General features: G+C 43.4%; 1 protein-coding gene across 1 annotated transcript in view; it reads left to right on the top strand.

Moving 5' to 3' along the window:
• Window positions 1–17,440, top strand: part of LOC112251158 (carboxyl-terminal PDZ ligand of neuronal nitric oxide synthase protein-like) — a 163,611-nt gene that overhangs the window by 139,188 nt on the left and 6,983 nt on the right. Inside the window, exon 10 of the mRNA XM_024421949.2 lies at window positions 4,201–4,395. Within this exon, the coding sequence (XP_024277717.1) occupies window positions 4,201–4,395 (195 nt within the window). The remainder of the gene's footprint in view (window positions 1–4,200; window positions 4,396–17,440) is intronic.

Genomic DNA, 17,440 nt, shown 5'->3' with positions numbered 1-17,440 from the left:
CAGGTAAATTGCCGAACCTGGTGTTAGGGCTGGAAAATGCCAGTGTGCCAGTTTGTACATGACAAAATTGCAAACTAACGTGTGTTTGACACTAGCAACCTCTTTGGGCTGCAATCCCGTTAACTGGATGAGATGAACCGCCAGTTAAAGTGCAGGGCGCCAAATTCAAAACAACAGAAATCTCATAATTACAATTCCTCAAACATACATGTATCTTATACCGTTTTAAAGGTAATTTTGTTGTTAATCCCACCACAGTGTCTGATTTCAAATATGCTTTTCAGCGAAAGCACCACAAATGATTATGTTAGATCACCACCAAGCCACAGAAAAACACAAACATTTTTCCAGCCAAAGAGAGTCACAAAAAGCACAAATAGAGATAAAATGAATCACTAACCTTTGATGATCTTCATCAGATGACACTCATAGGACTTGATGTTACACCATACATGTATGTTTTGTTTGATAAAGTTCAAATTTATATTTAAAATCTGAGTTTACATTGGCGCGTTACGTTCACTAGTTCCAAAAACATCCAGTGATTTTGCATAGCCACATTGATTCAACAGAAATACTCATCATAAATGGAGATGATAATACAAGTTATACACATGGAATTATAGATATACCTCTCCTTAATACAACCGCTGTGTCAGATTTTTTTTTTACTTTACGGAAAAAGAAAACCATGCAATAATCTGAGACGGCGCTCAGAAATATAATAAAATTATCCGCCATTTTGGAGTCAACATAAACCAGAAATTACATGATAAATATTCCCTTACCTTTGATGATCTTCATCAGAATGCACTCCCAGTAACCAGGTCTACAATAAATGCTTGATTTGTTCGATAATGTCCGTTATTTATGTCCAATTAGCTACTTTTGTGAGCGCGTTTGGTACACCTATCCAAACGCTGGTGCTGGTCGACCATTTCTTCGGACAAAAACTTTAAAAAGTTAAATTACAGGTCGAAGAAACATTTCAAACTAAGTATAGAATCAATCATTAGGATGTTTTTATCATAAATCTTCAATAAAGTTCCAACCGGAGAATTCCTTTGTGTCTTGAGGAGGAACGGAACGCAGGAAGATATCATGTGGTATGCGCGTGACCAGGACCTGGCTCTGCCAGACCACTGACTCAAACAGCTCCCATCCGGCTCCACATCACAGAAGAAGCTTCATTCAAGGTTCTACAGACTGTTGACATCTAGTGGAAGCCGTAGGAAGTGCAAACAGATCCATATCCTACTGTGTTTTCAATAGGCGATGAGTTGAAAATCGAAATTTTGCCTGTCATATGAGTTCTGTTATACTCACAGACATAATTCAAACAGTTTTAGAAACTTCAGAGTGTTTTCTATCCAATTCTAATAATAATATGCATATATTAGCCACTATGAATGAGGAGCAGGCCATTTACTCTGGGCACCTCTGTGCACCTTTCATCCAAGCTACTCAATACTGCCCCTGCAGCCATAAGAAGTTAACCTCTAGCGTCGAGCAATCCCGTATGCGGGAGCGTAATTATAGCCTCAAGCTCATTACCATAACGCAATGTTAACTATTCATGAAAATCGCAAATGAAATGAAAGAAATATATTCACTCACAAGCTTAGCCTTTTGTTAACAACACTGTCATCTCAGATTTTCAAAATATGCTTTTCAACCATAGCTACACAAGCATTTGTGTAAGAGTATTGATAGCTAGCATAGCATTAAGCCTAGCATTCAGCAGGCAACATTTTCACAAAAACAAGAAAAGCATTCAAATAAAATCATTTACCTTTGAAGAACTTCGGATGTTTTCAATGAGGAGACTCTGTTAGATAGCAAATGTTCATTTTTTCCAAAAAGATTATTTGTGTAGGAGAAATCGCTCCGTTTTGTTCATCACGTTTGGCTAAGAAAAAAATCAAAAAATGCAGTCTCTACAACGGCGAACCTTTTACCAAATTAACTCCATAATATCGACAGAAACATGGCAAACGTTGTTTAGAATCAATCCTCAAGGTGTTTTTCACATATCTATTCGATGATAAATCATTCGTGGCAGCTGTGTTTCTCCTCGAAGCAAACGAAAAATACACGCAGCTGGAGATTACACAATAATTGCAACGGAGGACACCAAGCGGCCACCTGGTAGATGTAGTCTCTTAAGGTCAATCTTCCAATGATTTGCCTACAAATACGTCACAATGCTGTCGACACCTTGGGGAAACGACAGAAAGTCTAAGCTCATTCGTGACCCATACACAGCCATATAAGGAGACATTGGAACACAGCGCATTCAAAATCTGGGGCACTTCCTGTATGAAATTTCATCTTGGTTTCGCCTGTAGCATTAGTTCTGTGGCACTCACAAACAATATCTTTGCAGTTTTGGAAACGTCAGAGTGTTTTCTTTCCAAAGCTGTCAATTATATGCATAGTCGAGCATCTTTTCGTGACAAAGTATCTTGTTTAAAACGGGAACGTTTTTTAATCCATAAATTAAAAGAGCGCCCCCTATATCCAAGAAGTTAACGGCAGATGGAAATAGAGACGTTTTTTTCTCTCTCTCCTCCCTCCATCTCCTTATCTTATCAAACCCTGTTTATCGACTCCTCCCCTCTTTCATATTTATTCTCTTCCTGGTGACTCTCTCCTCCCATTTCTCTCTCATCACAGACCATTTCACACCTCTTTAAGCTCTCTGGCCAAGCATAGACTCCAACAGACCAACCAGCATGTTATCATGTAACCTGTTACTTTACCACCCCTTTCTCAGCTGCATCATTATACATCATTTATCATGTTACACCTCAAAGGACCAACCTGCTCTACACCTCAGCCAACTCAGCCCTCTCCTCTCCTCCTGAGCTCACACTCCGCACCTCACCTCCTCTTAATATAGTGTTTGACACCGTTTCTCAATCCCTACCATGCCCCAGTCCAGCCTGGTCTCGTAGACTGGACGTAACATAATAAACGTAAATCTGGGACACTCAAATTAGTATGATACTGTATAATGCGTTTGGCATGGTTACATAAGACTAAAAAGTAAGACGGTTGGTCGGGGTGGGTGGATGGGTGGGAAAATTAATAGATACCATACGAATCTTAACAACGCGGATGGATGGGCCAATGACACGAACGTCTAGCAACACATAGGTTGCAAGATCGAATTTCATCACGTACAACTTTAGCATTTGAGCAAATTAGGAACTTTTCAATTACGTACTACTTTTTGCTACTTTCTAACTACTTAGCATGTTAGCTAACACTTTGGCCTAACCTTAACCCTTTTAGCTAACCCTAACTGTAACCCTTTAACCTAACTCCTAAACTTAACCCTAACCTAAACCTTAACCCCTAGCCTAGCTAACATTTGCCAGCTAGCTATCGTTAGCCACCTACCCACTTACCTAGAATTCGTAACATATCATACATTTTAGAAATTCATAACACATTGTACGTTTGCAAATTCGTAATAAAAAATATGAATTGTAATTCATAATATTTCAGACGAAATGGGTAATGGACATCCACAAATGAATACATACCATATGAAACATAACATATAACACAGATGGGTGGGTGTATAACACGAACGTGTAGCAACCCACAGGTTCGCGATTTCGAATCTTATCATGGACAACTTTAGCATTTTAGCTAATTAGCAACTTTTCAACTACATACCACTTTTTTCTACTTTGCAACTACTTAGCATGTTAGCTAACCCCTTTTCCTAACCTTAACCATTTTAGCTAACCCTTCCCCTAACTCTAACCTTAACTCTTTAACCTAACTCCTAGACTTAACCCTAACCTAAACCCTTACCCTTAGCTTAGCTAACTTTAGCCACCTAACTAGAATTCGTAACATATCATACTTTTTGAAAATTCGAACATTAGCAATTTCTTAACATATAATACGATGTGAAATGCATAACATATCATAGGAAATGGGTGGACATTACAAAGTAATACATACCATACTAAATGTAACATATCATACTAAGTGCTCGGTTTTACATACAGAATAATACTAAATGCTCTGAGACCAGGTTGCCCAATCTGCTCATACATCCAGGAGTAGATGAGAATGAGGCTCCTGTTAGCATTAGCCATGTAAAACAGATGAATGTAAGCTCAATGTGTGGAAGGATGCTTATCTTTAATTACATTTTTATTTTGTCTTTCACTCCTTCAGTGGGTTCCCAGGATAGTCTGTTGGAGATCACTTTCCGTTCCACCGTCCCCCCAGTTTTGTGTGACCCTACGACCCCGCGACCCCAGGACCATGTCAACCTCACCCTGCCAGCGCTGGGCATCAACATGGGCATGGGCCAGGATGGGACGGCCGCCCCACTCTCCTCCTCCTCCCTGCCCCTAGGCAACCACCTAGGTAGGGATCAGTGTCTCCTCAAGCTAGAATGTTTCCGCTTCCTGCCCGGACCCCCAACACCTGAACCTCGCCCTCCTACTCCTCCGCAGCGGAGGGGTCAGAATGGGGTCAAAGGTCAGGACAGGTCAGGTTTGGTGATGTCATCAACCCGCGACGAGGTGCTTGGCAGTCTGGAGCTGCTGAGGTTCCGGGAGTCTGGCATTGCGTCTGAGTATGAGTCCAACACTGACGATAGTGATGAGAGTGATGAGAGGGATGAGAGGGATGAGAGACATGAGAGAGAAGAGAGGGAGGAGAGAGAGGAGAGGGATATCATATACAGCTGGGGGTCTGATGAGGAGACCCTCCGTCTACTAAATGTGCTTAACAGACAGGGACCACCAGACTGCCTGGGGGATGAGATAGCAGTGTAGCACGACAACACACACACATTCACACATGCACGCACTCATAAACACACACCAGCACATACCACCCTGCTCGACCCAGATTGACACACACACACCCCACCAGGTGAAAACATCTGAACAGCCATAATAACCTGACCACCACTGCTCCTCTCCCTGTGCTCACAGACATTTTTGTCAGAATTATCGGAACAGATTCCTTTACTGCACTTCTGTGTGTGTACCCCAGTCTACAGGTTATGACTCAAACTGTCTGTCTACACAGTGTAATGGTATAGGCACTGTGCAGGCCCTAAAACATGGGTGTCAAAGTCATTCCATGGAGGGCCGAGTGTGTACTGGTTTATTATTTCCTTTCTATTTGTGTTCAATTTAGACCTAGACAACCAGGTGATGGGAGTTCCTAACTAATCAGTGACCTTATTGATCAATCAAGTACAAGGGAGGAGCGAACAACTTCAGACACTCGGCCCTCCATGTAACGAGTTTGACACGTGTCCTAAAGTGTACAGGACTTTTGGTGTCTGTTACAGAGGGAGCCTCTTCTCCCTCTCCACAATTCGTAAGCAAAGACTATTTTTAGTAAGATTATGATGATATCTGTATCTGAACATGACATTTTCTACATGGTCATTGTGATGCTCTATAATATGTATTATGTTGGTTGAGAACGTATTATTCCAGCTCTTTTTGTTTCTGAATAACCCATTTTTTGGAATCATATGTGGACTGTTCCTAGAGGTCTGACTGTTATTCAGACCTCTAGGAATGTAATTCATTTCTAGGAATTTGTGTCGTATCAGTGACTAGAACGCCCGCCAGAAACTGTTCCCCTTTAAGATCTTGTGCACTAACAGTGACTAAGAGCACCTGCCAAATGTTCCTCCTATTAAACCCTATTCACCGCATGGACAACACTGTGTGGGTAGTATAGAGGTTACAGAAGTAATCATATACAGTAAAAGGCCCAAAGCAGGTCAAGTCAGTTTACATCAGTCAGTTATCCTCAGCTCATCTCTTGCATCAGATTCAGTAGAGTAGAGAGCAGAGAATTGAAGTTTACAGTTATTTAAAATAATTCAACCTTTGATCAAACTTTGATCTCTGAAGTCTCTGTTCTCCTGTATGTATAACCCACCTGACCCAGAGTGCGGTGTGTGTGCGTGTGTGTGTGTGTGTGTGTGTGTGTGTGCGTTCATGTGTGTGGGAATAGTTATACCACCTCCAATCAACCCCTTTTGTGATCTCCTTGAGTGGATTAGCGAGGAAGGTTTCTAGGTTGTACTCATCCAGTAGTTAGTTGGTGAAGCATGGTGATGGTCTCAGAAGGCCTCCAGGTCTAGAGGCTAGGGTCCAGCTGTTCACCTTCCTCAATCTCTAGTGTCCTCAGTCACCCACACAACAGCCTCTGGCCTCTCCCTCACCTCTCTTCCTCTCTCCTCTCCAGTCACCCACACACAACCCTCTGGGATAAACACTCCCCATGTATACTATTTTTATCCTCCTCCTTTCCTCTCTTCCTCTCCTCTTATCCACACCAGCTCCCCTCTCCTTTCCTCTCTGCTCATCTCCTTTCCTCATCTCCTGTCTCCTTTCCTATCCTCTCATCTCCTTTCCTCTCCCCTCATCTCTTCTCCTCTCCAATCTCCTCTCCTTTGCTCTCCTCTCCTGCTGAAGGACGTGTTGATGATTAATAGGAGCGTTTGGCTCCAGACCTGAATCAATGATCCCCAGTCTTGAACCTAGTCACACCCCAACACTTAATCTACCAATAAAGACTCATCACTCACCCTGACTAACACACAAAGGCACACATCACTGGAGTTGATAATGATTATTTGTTTAATATTTAGACAGATGCTCTTCTAAAGTTGTACATACACTGTGTAAAATGCCACACACACTCACACGCCCTATCAAACACACACACACACACACTCACACGCCCTATCAAACACACACACACTCACACGCCCTATCAAACACACACACAGCTCTGCCACTGTGGAAAGTCTTGCAAAGTCAGTCGGTTAGAAAAGTTTGTGTGACTCTTAATATATTGACAGTTCTGCTGACTACCTACCCCTCTGACATATGATGGTTTCTCCTAGTGACAGCAGAGATAACAGGGTCCTGGGAAACGCCACATGATGCTGCAGGGGTGGTGGCAGATCCCAGAGGTCACAGTGACACCGAGCGGACTTTGAAATGTTCAGACCTGTCTCTCTGTCCATGCGCACCCAGCCAACATAACAGCTCCACAGTCATCAACGTCACTGTCATTGTCACACCCAGTGGCCTAGTGGCAATGTTAATTAAAGCCACACTCCCAGATTCACAGCTCTGTGGTTAATGGAGTGTGCATCACCCAGGGAGAATGGGAAAGCTGCTGTGGAATTGACCAGACAGCGCACACACGCATGCACATAGACCCACATAGACACTCACACACACACACAGCTGTGAGGTTTTATTGGCAGGCGGATGGGGTGTCCATCCCATCTGTCCTAACTGTGTGTAGGATTTTAGAGACACTAACTTGTTATTTCTGGAATGATGAAAGAGATTCCATCTTAATTAAATTCAAAGGGACTTTATTAGCATGGAAAACAAATGTTTACATTGCCACTCTCTCTCACACACACACACACTATGTGGCAGCATTGAAGACCTTCCAGAGAAGCGTAGCAGAGGTAACAGGCTGATGCTGTCACTGCAGCCTCAAAAGAAACAAGAACCCACGCGGAGAGAAAGATGAGGGAGTGAGAGAGAGACAGAGGAGAGAGATGGAGAGAAAGATGAGGGAGTGAGAGAGAGACAGAGGAGAGAAAGATGAGGGAGTGAGAGAGAGACAGAGGAGAGGGATGGAGAGAAAGATGAGACTAACAGGATTTTGTTCTTCAGTTCTGATATTTTGCTGCTGTTGGTGTTTACTGTTTACAGAGGAGATATTTACCATGTTCTTCTGAGCTCCCTGCGTCTTCTCACATCATAATTGAAATCTAGTGAAAATATCAGTGCATGCTTTATCCCAACCATTTTGTCTGCATATAAAGAGGTTATCTGGTGGGTCTGTTTGTGTGGGGTTTGTTTTAATTTGTGCTTGTTTACGCACATGCGTGTGTGTGAGCCTACGCATGAAAACAAAAAGCTATTCACCTCTATCTGTGGTGATAGGGTACATAAGCCGTCCTCCCTCGTCAGCTCAAAGACTAGGGTCTGAAAGCAGTGCAGCCTTTCATTGTTGGAAGGGGTTCGATTCCAGGCTGTATCACAACCGGGCGTGATTCGGTGTCCCATAGGGTGGTGCACAATTGGCCCAGCGTCATCTGCGTTAGGGTTTGGCCAGGGTAGGCCGTCATTGTAATTAAGAATTTGTTCTTAACTGACTTGCCTAGTTAAATAAAGGTTAAAAAAATGCTCCCTCCACAGATTTTCTATGGGATTAAGGTCTGGAGACTGGCTAGGCCACTCCAGGACCTTAATGTGCTTCTTCTTGAGCCACTCCTTTGTTGCCTTGGCCGTGTGTTTTGGTTCATTGTCATGCTGGAATACCCATCTGCGACCCATTTTCAATGCTCTGGCTGAGGGAAGGAGGTTCTCACCCAAGATTTGACGGTACATGGCCCCGTCCATCGTCCCTTTGATGCGGTGAAGTTGTCCTGTCCCCTTAGCAGAAAAACACCCCCAAAGCATAATGTTTCCACCTCCATGTTTGACGGTGGGGATGGTGTTCTTGGAGTCATAGGCAGCATTCCTCCTCCTCCAAACACGGCGAGTTAAGTTGTTGCCAAAAGCTCCATTTTGGTCTCATCTGACCACAACACTTTCACCCAGTTGTCCTCTGAATCATTCAGATGTTCATTGGCAAACTTCAGACGGGCATGTATATGTGCTTTCTTGAGCACAGGGACCTTGCGGGCGCTGCAGCATTTCAGTCCTTCACGGCGTAGTGTGTAACCAATTGTTTTCTTGGTGACTATGGTCCAAGCTGCCTTGAGATCATTGACAAGATCCTCCCGTGTAGTTCTGGGCTGATTCCTCACCGTGATCTCATGATCATTGCAACTGCACGAGGTGAGACCTGGCATGGAGCCCCAGACCAAGGGAGATTGACAGTTGTTTTGTATTTCTTCCATTTGCGAATAATCGCACCAACTGTTGTCACCTTCTCACCAAGCTGTTTGGCGATGGTCTTGTAGCCCATTCCAGCCTTGTGCAGGTCTACAATCTTGGCCCTGACATCCTTGGAGAGCTCTTTGGTTTTGGCCACGGTGGAGAGTTTGGAATCTGATTGATTGATTGCTTCTGTGGACAGGTGTCTTTTATACAGGTAACAAACTGAGATTAGGAGCACTGCCTTTACGAGTGTGCTCCTAATCTCAGCTCATTACCTGTATAAAAGACACCTGGAAGCCAGAAATCTTTCTGATTAAGAGGGGGTCAAGTACTTATTTCCCTCATTAAAATGCAAATCAATTTATAACATTTTTAACATGCGTTTTTCTGGATTTTTTGTTGTTATTCTGTGTTTCACTGTTCAAATAAACCTACCATTAAAATTATAGACTGATCATTTCTTTGTCAGTGGGCAAACGTGAAAAATCAGCAGGGGATCAAATACTTTTTTCCCTCACTGTATATGTATTGCCATGGGGTAGAGAGAAATGTTATAGATAATCTCATGCTATTCTACACATTTTGCAATAAAACTGAGATTATTATATATTTTTTCCTGTAGTTCTAAACATTTTTGTCATGCTTATGACGTGTTTGAATGCTATCTGTGGAGGGGGGGGCCGACCTCCAGTGGGCTGCGGGGATTTGTGTAATATCAGTGGAGTTGCTATAGCAGGGTTTCAGGAGAGTTTCTTTGTTGAGAGTGTTGCTGTAACAGGATTCGAGGAGAGTTTCTTTGTTGAGAGTGTTGCTGTAACAGGATTCGAGGAGAGTTTCTTTGTTGAGAGTGTTGCTGTAACAGGATTCGAGGAGAGTTTCTTTGTTGAGAGTGTTGCTGTAACAGGGTTCGAGGAGAGTTTCTTTGTTGAGAGTGTTGCTGTAGCAGGGTTTCAGGAGAGTTTCTTTGTTGAGAGTGTGTTGCTGTAGCAGGGTTTCAGGAGAGTTTCTTTGTTGAGAGTGTTGCTGTAACAGGATTCGAGGAGAGTTTCTTTGTTGAGAGTGTTGCTGTAACAGGGTTCAAGGAGAGTTTCTTTGTTGAGAGTGTTGCTGTAACAGGGTTCAAGGAGAGTTTCTTTGTTGAGAGTGTTGCTGTAACAGGGTTCGAGGAGAGTTTCTTTGTTGAGAGTGTTGCTGTAACAGGGTTCGAGGAGAGTTTCTTTGTTGAGAGTGTGTTGCTGTAGCAGGGTTCAAGGAGAGTTTCTTTGTTGAGAGTGTTGCTGTAACAGGGTTCAAGGAGAGTTTCTTTGTTGAGAGTGTTGCTGTAACAGGATTCGAGGAGAGTTTCTTTGTTGAGAGTGTGTTGCTGTAGCAGGGTTCAAGGAGAGTTTCTTTGTTGAGAGTGTGTTGCTGTAGCAGGGTTCAAGGAGAGTTTCTTTGTTGAGAGTGTTGCTGTAACAGGGTTCAAGGAGAGTTTCTTTGTTGAGAGTGTTGCTGTAACAGGATTCGAGGAGAGTTTCTTTGTTGAGAGTGTTGCTGTAACAGGGTTCGAGGAGAGTTTCTTTGTTGAGAGTGTTGCTGTAACAGGGTTCAAGGAGAGTTTCTTTGTTGAGAGTGTTGCTGTAACAGGATTCGAGGAGAGTTTCTTTGTTGAGAGTGTTGCTGTAACAGGGTTCAAGGAGAGTTTCTTTGTTGAGAGTGTTGCTGTAACAGGGTTCAAGGAGAGTTTCTTTGTTGAGTGTGTTGCTGTAACAGGGTTCAAGGAGAGTTTCTTTGTTGAGAGTGTTGCTGTAACAGGATTCGAGGAGAGTTTCTTTGTTGAGAGTGTGTTGCTGTAGCAGGGTTCAAGGAGAGTTTCTTTGTTGAGAGTGTGTTGCTGTAGCAGGGTTCAAGGAGAGTTTCTTTGTTGAGAGTGTTGCTGTAACAGGATTCGAGGAGAGTTTCTTTGTTGAGAGTGTTGCTGTAACAGGATTCGAGGAGAGTTTCTTTGTTGAGAGTGTTGCTGTAACAGGGTTCGAGGAGAGTTTCTTTGTTGAGAGTGTTGCTGTAACAGGGTTCGAGGAGAGTTTCTTTGTTGAGAGTGTTGCTGTAACAGGATTCGAGGAGAGTTTCTTTGTTGAGAGTGTTGCTGTAACAGGGTTCAAGGAGAGTTTCTTTGTTGAGAGTGTTGCTGTAACAGGGTTCAAGGAGAGTTTCTTTGTTGAGAGTGTTGCTGTAACAGGGTTCAAGGAGAGTTTCTTTGTTGAGAGTGTTGCTGTAACAGGATTCGAGGAGAGTTTCTTTGTTGAGAGTGTTGCTGTAGCAGGGTTTCAGGAGAGTTTCTTTGTTGAGAGTGTTGCTGTAGCAGGGTTTCAGGAGAGTTTCTTTGTTGAGAGTGTTGCTGTAACAGGATTCGAGGAGAGTTTCTTTGTTGAGAGTGTTGCTGTAACAGGGTTCGAGGAGAGTTTCTTTGTTGAGAGTGTTGCTGTAACAGGGTTCAAGGAGAGTTTCTTTGTTGAGAGTGTTGCTGTAACAGGATTCGAGGAGAGTTTCTTTGTTGAGAGTGTTGCTGTAACAGGATTCGAGGAGAGTTTCTTTGTTGAGAGTGTTGCTGTAACAGGGTTCGAGGAGAGTTTCTTTGTTGAGTGTGTTGCTGTAACAGGGTTCGAGGAGAGTTTCTTTGTTGAGAGTGTTGCTGTAACAGGATTCGAGGAGAGTTTCTTTGTTGAGAGTGTTGCTGTAACAGGGTTCAAGGAGAGTTTCTTTGTTGAGAGTGTTGCTGTAACAGGGTTCAAGGAGAGTTTCTTTGTTGAGAGTGTTGCTGTAACAGGGTTCAAGGAGAGTTTCTTTGTTGAGAGTGTTGCTGTAACAGGATTCGAGGAGAGTTTCTTTGTTGAGAGTGTTGCTGTAGCAGGGTTTCAGGAGAGTTTCTTTGTTGAGAGTGTTGCTGTAGCAGGGTTTCAGGAGAGTTTCTTTGTTGAGAGTGTTGCTGTAACAGGATTCGAGGAGAGTTTCTTTGTTGAGAGTGTTGCTGTAACAGGGTTCGAGGAGAGTTTCTTTGTTGAGTGTGTTGCTGTAACAGGGTTCAAGGAGAGTTTCTTTGTTGAGAGTGTTGCTGTAACAGGATTCGAGGAGTGTTTCTTTGTTGAGAGTGTGTTGCTGTAACAGGATTTGATATGTTCATTAATCTGGAGGTTAGAATATTAATGATTGTTCCTGAGGTTTTTCTGCTGTTGTTTGGGTGCAGACATGTCCATAAATGGGGGGCACTTGTCATGATCTGGGAACCACTGATTCTACTCGCTCCTGTCATCTCCAACACATTCTAGTTGATCTCTGCTAACCACAACAGTATGTATTGGATGTTATTGGTGAACTTGTGAAGGACTCTATTGATCAGACCTTTGAGTTAACCTCAGTGTAATATTTTAAATGGCTGTGCAAGTGGGAATCAATGAGATGCAACACAACACACATACATCCAGACACACGGAGAGACAGCCTATGGACTGAGCTAAACAGACCATTGATGAAATGTTATGGCAGCTTAATTCTGAAAATGAAAGAGAGAATGGGGTAGAGAGACAGAGGCCGAGAGAGAGGGTTGGGGAGGGAGAAAGACGGGGAGGGGGGGTGTAACACACACAGTAACACACTGGCCCCTCATTGAGAAGCACTTTACTGTGGGGGGGAACTCATAATCCCATCGGCCGCTGTAGCTGTAGGTCTAACCTTATACCTCTGACTCCCTGTCCAAGCCACAAGAGACAGGAAGCAGGACAGTGTACAACTCAACGGGAGGTTACAGAATGAACAGACCCCCTCGTATCCCTCTAGCTCTATAGTGTACAGCACTTAAATTATTCATCCCCAACACCCACTAATTTCAATTATTTATATTAAAAAACGAGGGTGTGTGAATTATAGATGTTTGGCCTATAATAGCTGTGCTCTGGGTGTGCATAGTGTGTGGCTGGGCTACTGTACTGTAGGTCAGGGGAACAGGAAGTCTAGCTCTCTGGGTCATGTCTGGCTCCAAAGTTAGACATAACTTATCTAAAATAATTAGCCTGTTTTATTTGAAGTGCTTCATTTTCATCTCCGGTTAGTGCACAGTGCAGACACTACTTTACTTTGGAACAGTCAATTAAATTAATTCATCGCCACAAATGAGCGTGTTAAATTTAATTTACTACCCATCATTCAGTCTCGTTCAGTGACTTAAAGGGACATTTTGACATTTTGGCAAGAGTCAGATGAACTCATGAATACGATGTTTGTCTCTGCATGCAATTTGAAGGTCGTTTCTGGAGCCATTGGTTTACTAGTGTTAGCGCATGACTGGAAGTCTAGGGGAGCAGCTGCTAGTTACTCCTGTAGACAGCAATTACACTACATGATCAAAAGTAACATTTCTGCGGGGACTTGCTTCCATTCAACCACAAGAGCATTAGTGAGGCCTGCCACTGATGTTGGGCGATTAGGCCTGGCTCACAGTCTGCGTTCCAATTCATCCTAAAGGCGTTTAATGGCTTTGAGGTTGGGGCTCTGTGCAGGCAAGTCAAGTTCTTCCACACGATCTTGACAAACCATTTCTATATGGACCTCGCTTTGTGCACGGGGTATTGTCATGCTGAAACAAGAAAGGGCCTTCCCAAACTGTTGGCACAAAGTTGTAAGCACGGAATCGTCCAGAATGTAATTGTATGCTGAAGCGTTAAGCTTTCCCTTCACTGGAACTAAGGGGCTTAGCCCGAACCATGAAAAACAGCTCCAGACCATTATTCCTCGTCCGACAAACTTTACGGTTGGCACTATGCATTGGGGCAGGTAGCGTTCTCCTGGCATCTGCCAAACCCAGATTAATCTGTCAGACTGCCAGATGGTGAAGCATGATTCATCACTCCAGAAAACACTCCAGAGTCCAATGGCGGCGAGGTTTACAGCACTCATCCGCAGTCATCCCCCTCTTCAAAGGGGGAGACACCCTGGACCCAAACTGTTACAGACCTATATCCATCCTGCCCTGCCTATCTAAGGTCTTCGAAAGCCAAGTCAACAAACAGGTCACTGACCATCTCGAATCCCACCGTACCTTCTCCGCTGTGCAATCTGGTTTCCGAGCCGGCCACGGGTGCACCTCAGCCACGCTCAAGGTACTAAACGATATCATAACCACCATCGATAAAAGACAGTACAGTGCAGCCGTCTTCATCGACCTTGCCAAGGCTTTCGACTCTGTCAATCACCATATTCTTATCGGCAGACTCAGTAGCCTCGGTTTTTCGGATGACTGCCTTGCCTGGTTCACCAATTACTTTGCAGACAGAGTTCAGTGTGTCAAATCGGAGGGCATGCTGTCCGGTCCTCTGGCAGTCTCTATGGGGGTGCCACAGGGTTCAATCCTCGGGCCGACTCTTTTCTCTGTATATATCAATGATGTTGCTCTTGCTGCGGGCGATTCCCTGATCCACCTCTACGCAGACGACACCATTCTATATACTTCCGGCCCGTCCTTGGACACTGTGCTATCTAACCTCCAAACGAGCTTCAATGCCATACAACACTCCTTCCATGGCCTCCAACTGCTCTTAAACGCTAGTAAAACCAAATGCATGCATTTCAAACGTTCGCTGCCTGCACCCGCACGCCTGACCAGCATCACCACCCTGGATGGTTCCGACCTTGAATATGTGGACATCTATAAGTACCTAGGTGTCTGGCTAGACTGTAAACTCTCCTTCCAGACTCATATCAAACATCTCCAATCGAAAATCAAATCAAGAGTCGGCTTTCTATTCCGCAACAAAGCCTCCTTCACTCACCCTGCCAAACTTACCCTAGTAAAACTGACTATCCTACCGATCCTCGACTTTGGCGATGTCATAAACAAAATTGCTTCCAACACTCTACTCAGCAAACTGGATGCAGTTTATCACAGTGCCATCCGTTTTGTCACTAAAGCACCTTTTACCACTCACCACTGCGACTTGTATGCTCTAGTCGGCTGGCCCTCGCTACCTATTCGTCGCCAGACCCACTGGCTCCAGGTCATCTACAAGTCCATGCTAGGTAAAGCTCCGCCTTATCTCAGTTCACTGGTCACGATGGCAACACCCATCCGTAGCACGCGCTCCAGCAGGTGTATCTCACTGATCATCCCTAAAGCCAACACCTCATTTGGCCGCCTTTCGTTCCAGTTCTCTGCTGCCTGTGACTGGAACGAATTGCAAAAATCGCTGAAGTTGGAGACTTTTATCTCCCTCACCAACTTCAAACATCTGCTATCTGAGCAGTTAACCGATCGCTGCAGCTGTACATAGTCTATCGGTAAATAGCCCACCCATTTTTACCTACCTCATCCCCATACTGTTTTTATTTATTTACTTTTCTGCTCTTTTGCACACCAATATCTCTACCTGTACATGACCATCTGATCATTTATCACTCCAGTGTTATTAATCTGCAAAATTGTAATTATTTGCCTACCTCCTCATGCCTTTTGCACACAATGTATATAGACTCACCTTTTTTTCTACTGTGTTATTGACTTGTTAATTGTTTACTCCATGTGTAACCCTGTGTTGTCTGCTCACACTGCTATGCTTTATCTTGGCCAGGTCGCAGTTGCAAATGAGAACTTGTTCTCAACTAGCCTACCTGGTTAAATAAAGGTGGGAAAAAAAGAAAAAAAAACTCCAGCCGGCACTTGGCATTGCGCATGGTGATCTTAGGATTTTGTGCAGTTGCTCAGCCATGAAAACCCATTTCATGAAGCTCTCGACGAACAGTTCTTGTGTTGACGTTGCTTCCAGTGGCAGTTTAGAACTCGGTAGTGAGTTTTGCAACTGAGGCCAGACTCGGTGCTTCAGCACTCGGCGGTCCCGTTCTGTGAGCTTTTGTTGCCTACCACTTTGTGGCTGAGCCGTTGTTGCTCCTAGACATTTCGACTTAATAATAAAAGCACACCCCTCCACTCAGCCCTGTGGTACGTTGTCTCCTACCCTCCTCCAGTCAGCCCTGTGGTACGTTGTTTCCTACTCTCCTTCACTCAGCCCTGTGGTACGTTGTCTCCTACTCTCCTCCAGTCAGCCCTGTGGTACGTTGTCTCCTACTCTCCTTCACTCAGCCCTGTGGTACGTTGTCTCCTACTCTCCTTCACTCAGCCCTGTGGTACGTTGTCTCCTACTCTCCTTCACTCAGCCCTGTGGTACGTTGTCTCCTACTCTCCTCCACTCAGCCCTGTGGTACGTTGTCTCCTACTCTCCTCCACTCGGCCCTGTGGTACGTTGTTGAGGTTCGACCGATTATGATTTTCAATGCCGATACAGAGGACCAAAAAAAGCCGATACCGATTAATTCCCGATTTTTATATAGATTTGTAATAATGACAATTACAACAATACTGAATGAACAATGAACACTTTTATTTTAACTTAATATAATACATAAATAAAATCTATTTAGTCTCAAATAAATAATGAATCATGCTCAATTTGGTTTAAATAATGCGAAAACACAGTGTTGGAGAAGAAAGTAAAAGTGCAATATGTGCCATGTAAAAAAGCTAATGTTTAAGTTCCTTGATCAGATCATATAAAAGCTGGTGGTTCAATATTCCCAGTTCTTCAATATACCCAGTTAAGAAGTTTTAGGTTGTAGTTATTATAGGAATTATGACGCATCAACTATTTCTATTTATACTATTTGTATTTCATATACCTTTGACTATTGGATGTTCTAACATGCACTTTAGTATTGCCAGCCTAATCTCAGGAGTTGATAGGCTTGAAGTCATAAACAGCTCTGTGTTTCAAGCATTGCTAAGAGCTGCTGGCAAACGCAGTAAAGTTTGAATGAATGCTTACGAGCCTGTTGCTGCCTACCACCGCTCTGTCAGACTGCCCTATCAAATATCAAATCATAGACTTAATTATAATATAATAAACACAGAAATACGAGCCTTTGGTCATTAATATGGTCAAATACGGAAACTATCATTTCGAAAACAAAACGTTTATTCTTTCAGTGAAATACGGAACCATTCAGTATTTTATCGAACGAGTGGCAACACTAAGTCTAAATATTTCTATTACATTGCACATCCTTCAATGTTATGTCATAATTATGTCAAGTTCTGTCAAATTAGTTCGCAACGGCCCAAACTGTTGCATATACCCTGACTCTGCTTACACTGAACGCAAGAGAAGTGACACAATTTCCCTACTTAATATTGTCTGCGATCATGAATTTCTTTTAACCAAATATGCAGATCCCAAAAAATATAATTCTGTGTATTGATTTTAAGAAAGACATTGATGTTTATGATTAGGGACATTCGTGCAACGATTGTGCTTTTTTCGCGCTTTTGTTAAATCATCACCCATTTGGCGAAGTAGGCTGTGATTCGATGATAAATTAACAGGCACCGCATTGATTATATGCAACGCAGGACAAGCTAGTTAACCTAGTAATATCACCAACCATGTGTAGTTAACTAGTGATTATGTGAAGATTGATTGTTTTTTATAAGATAAGTTTAA

This window comes from Oncorhynchus tshawytscha, linkage group LG05, assembly GCF_018296145.1.
Source record: "Oncorhynchus tshawytscha isolate Ot180627B linkage group LG05, Otsh_v2.0, whole genome shotgun sequence".
NCBI lineage: Eukaryota > Metazoa > Chordata > Actinopteri > Salmoniformes > Salmonidae > Oncorhynchus > Oncorhynchus tshawytscha.
This window is presented reverse-complemented; position numbering and strand designations above follow the sequence as displayed.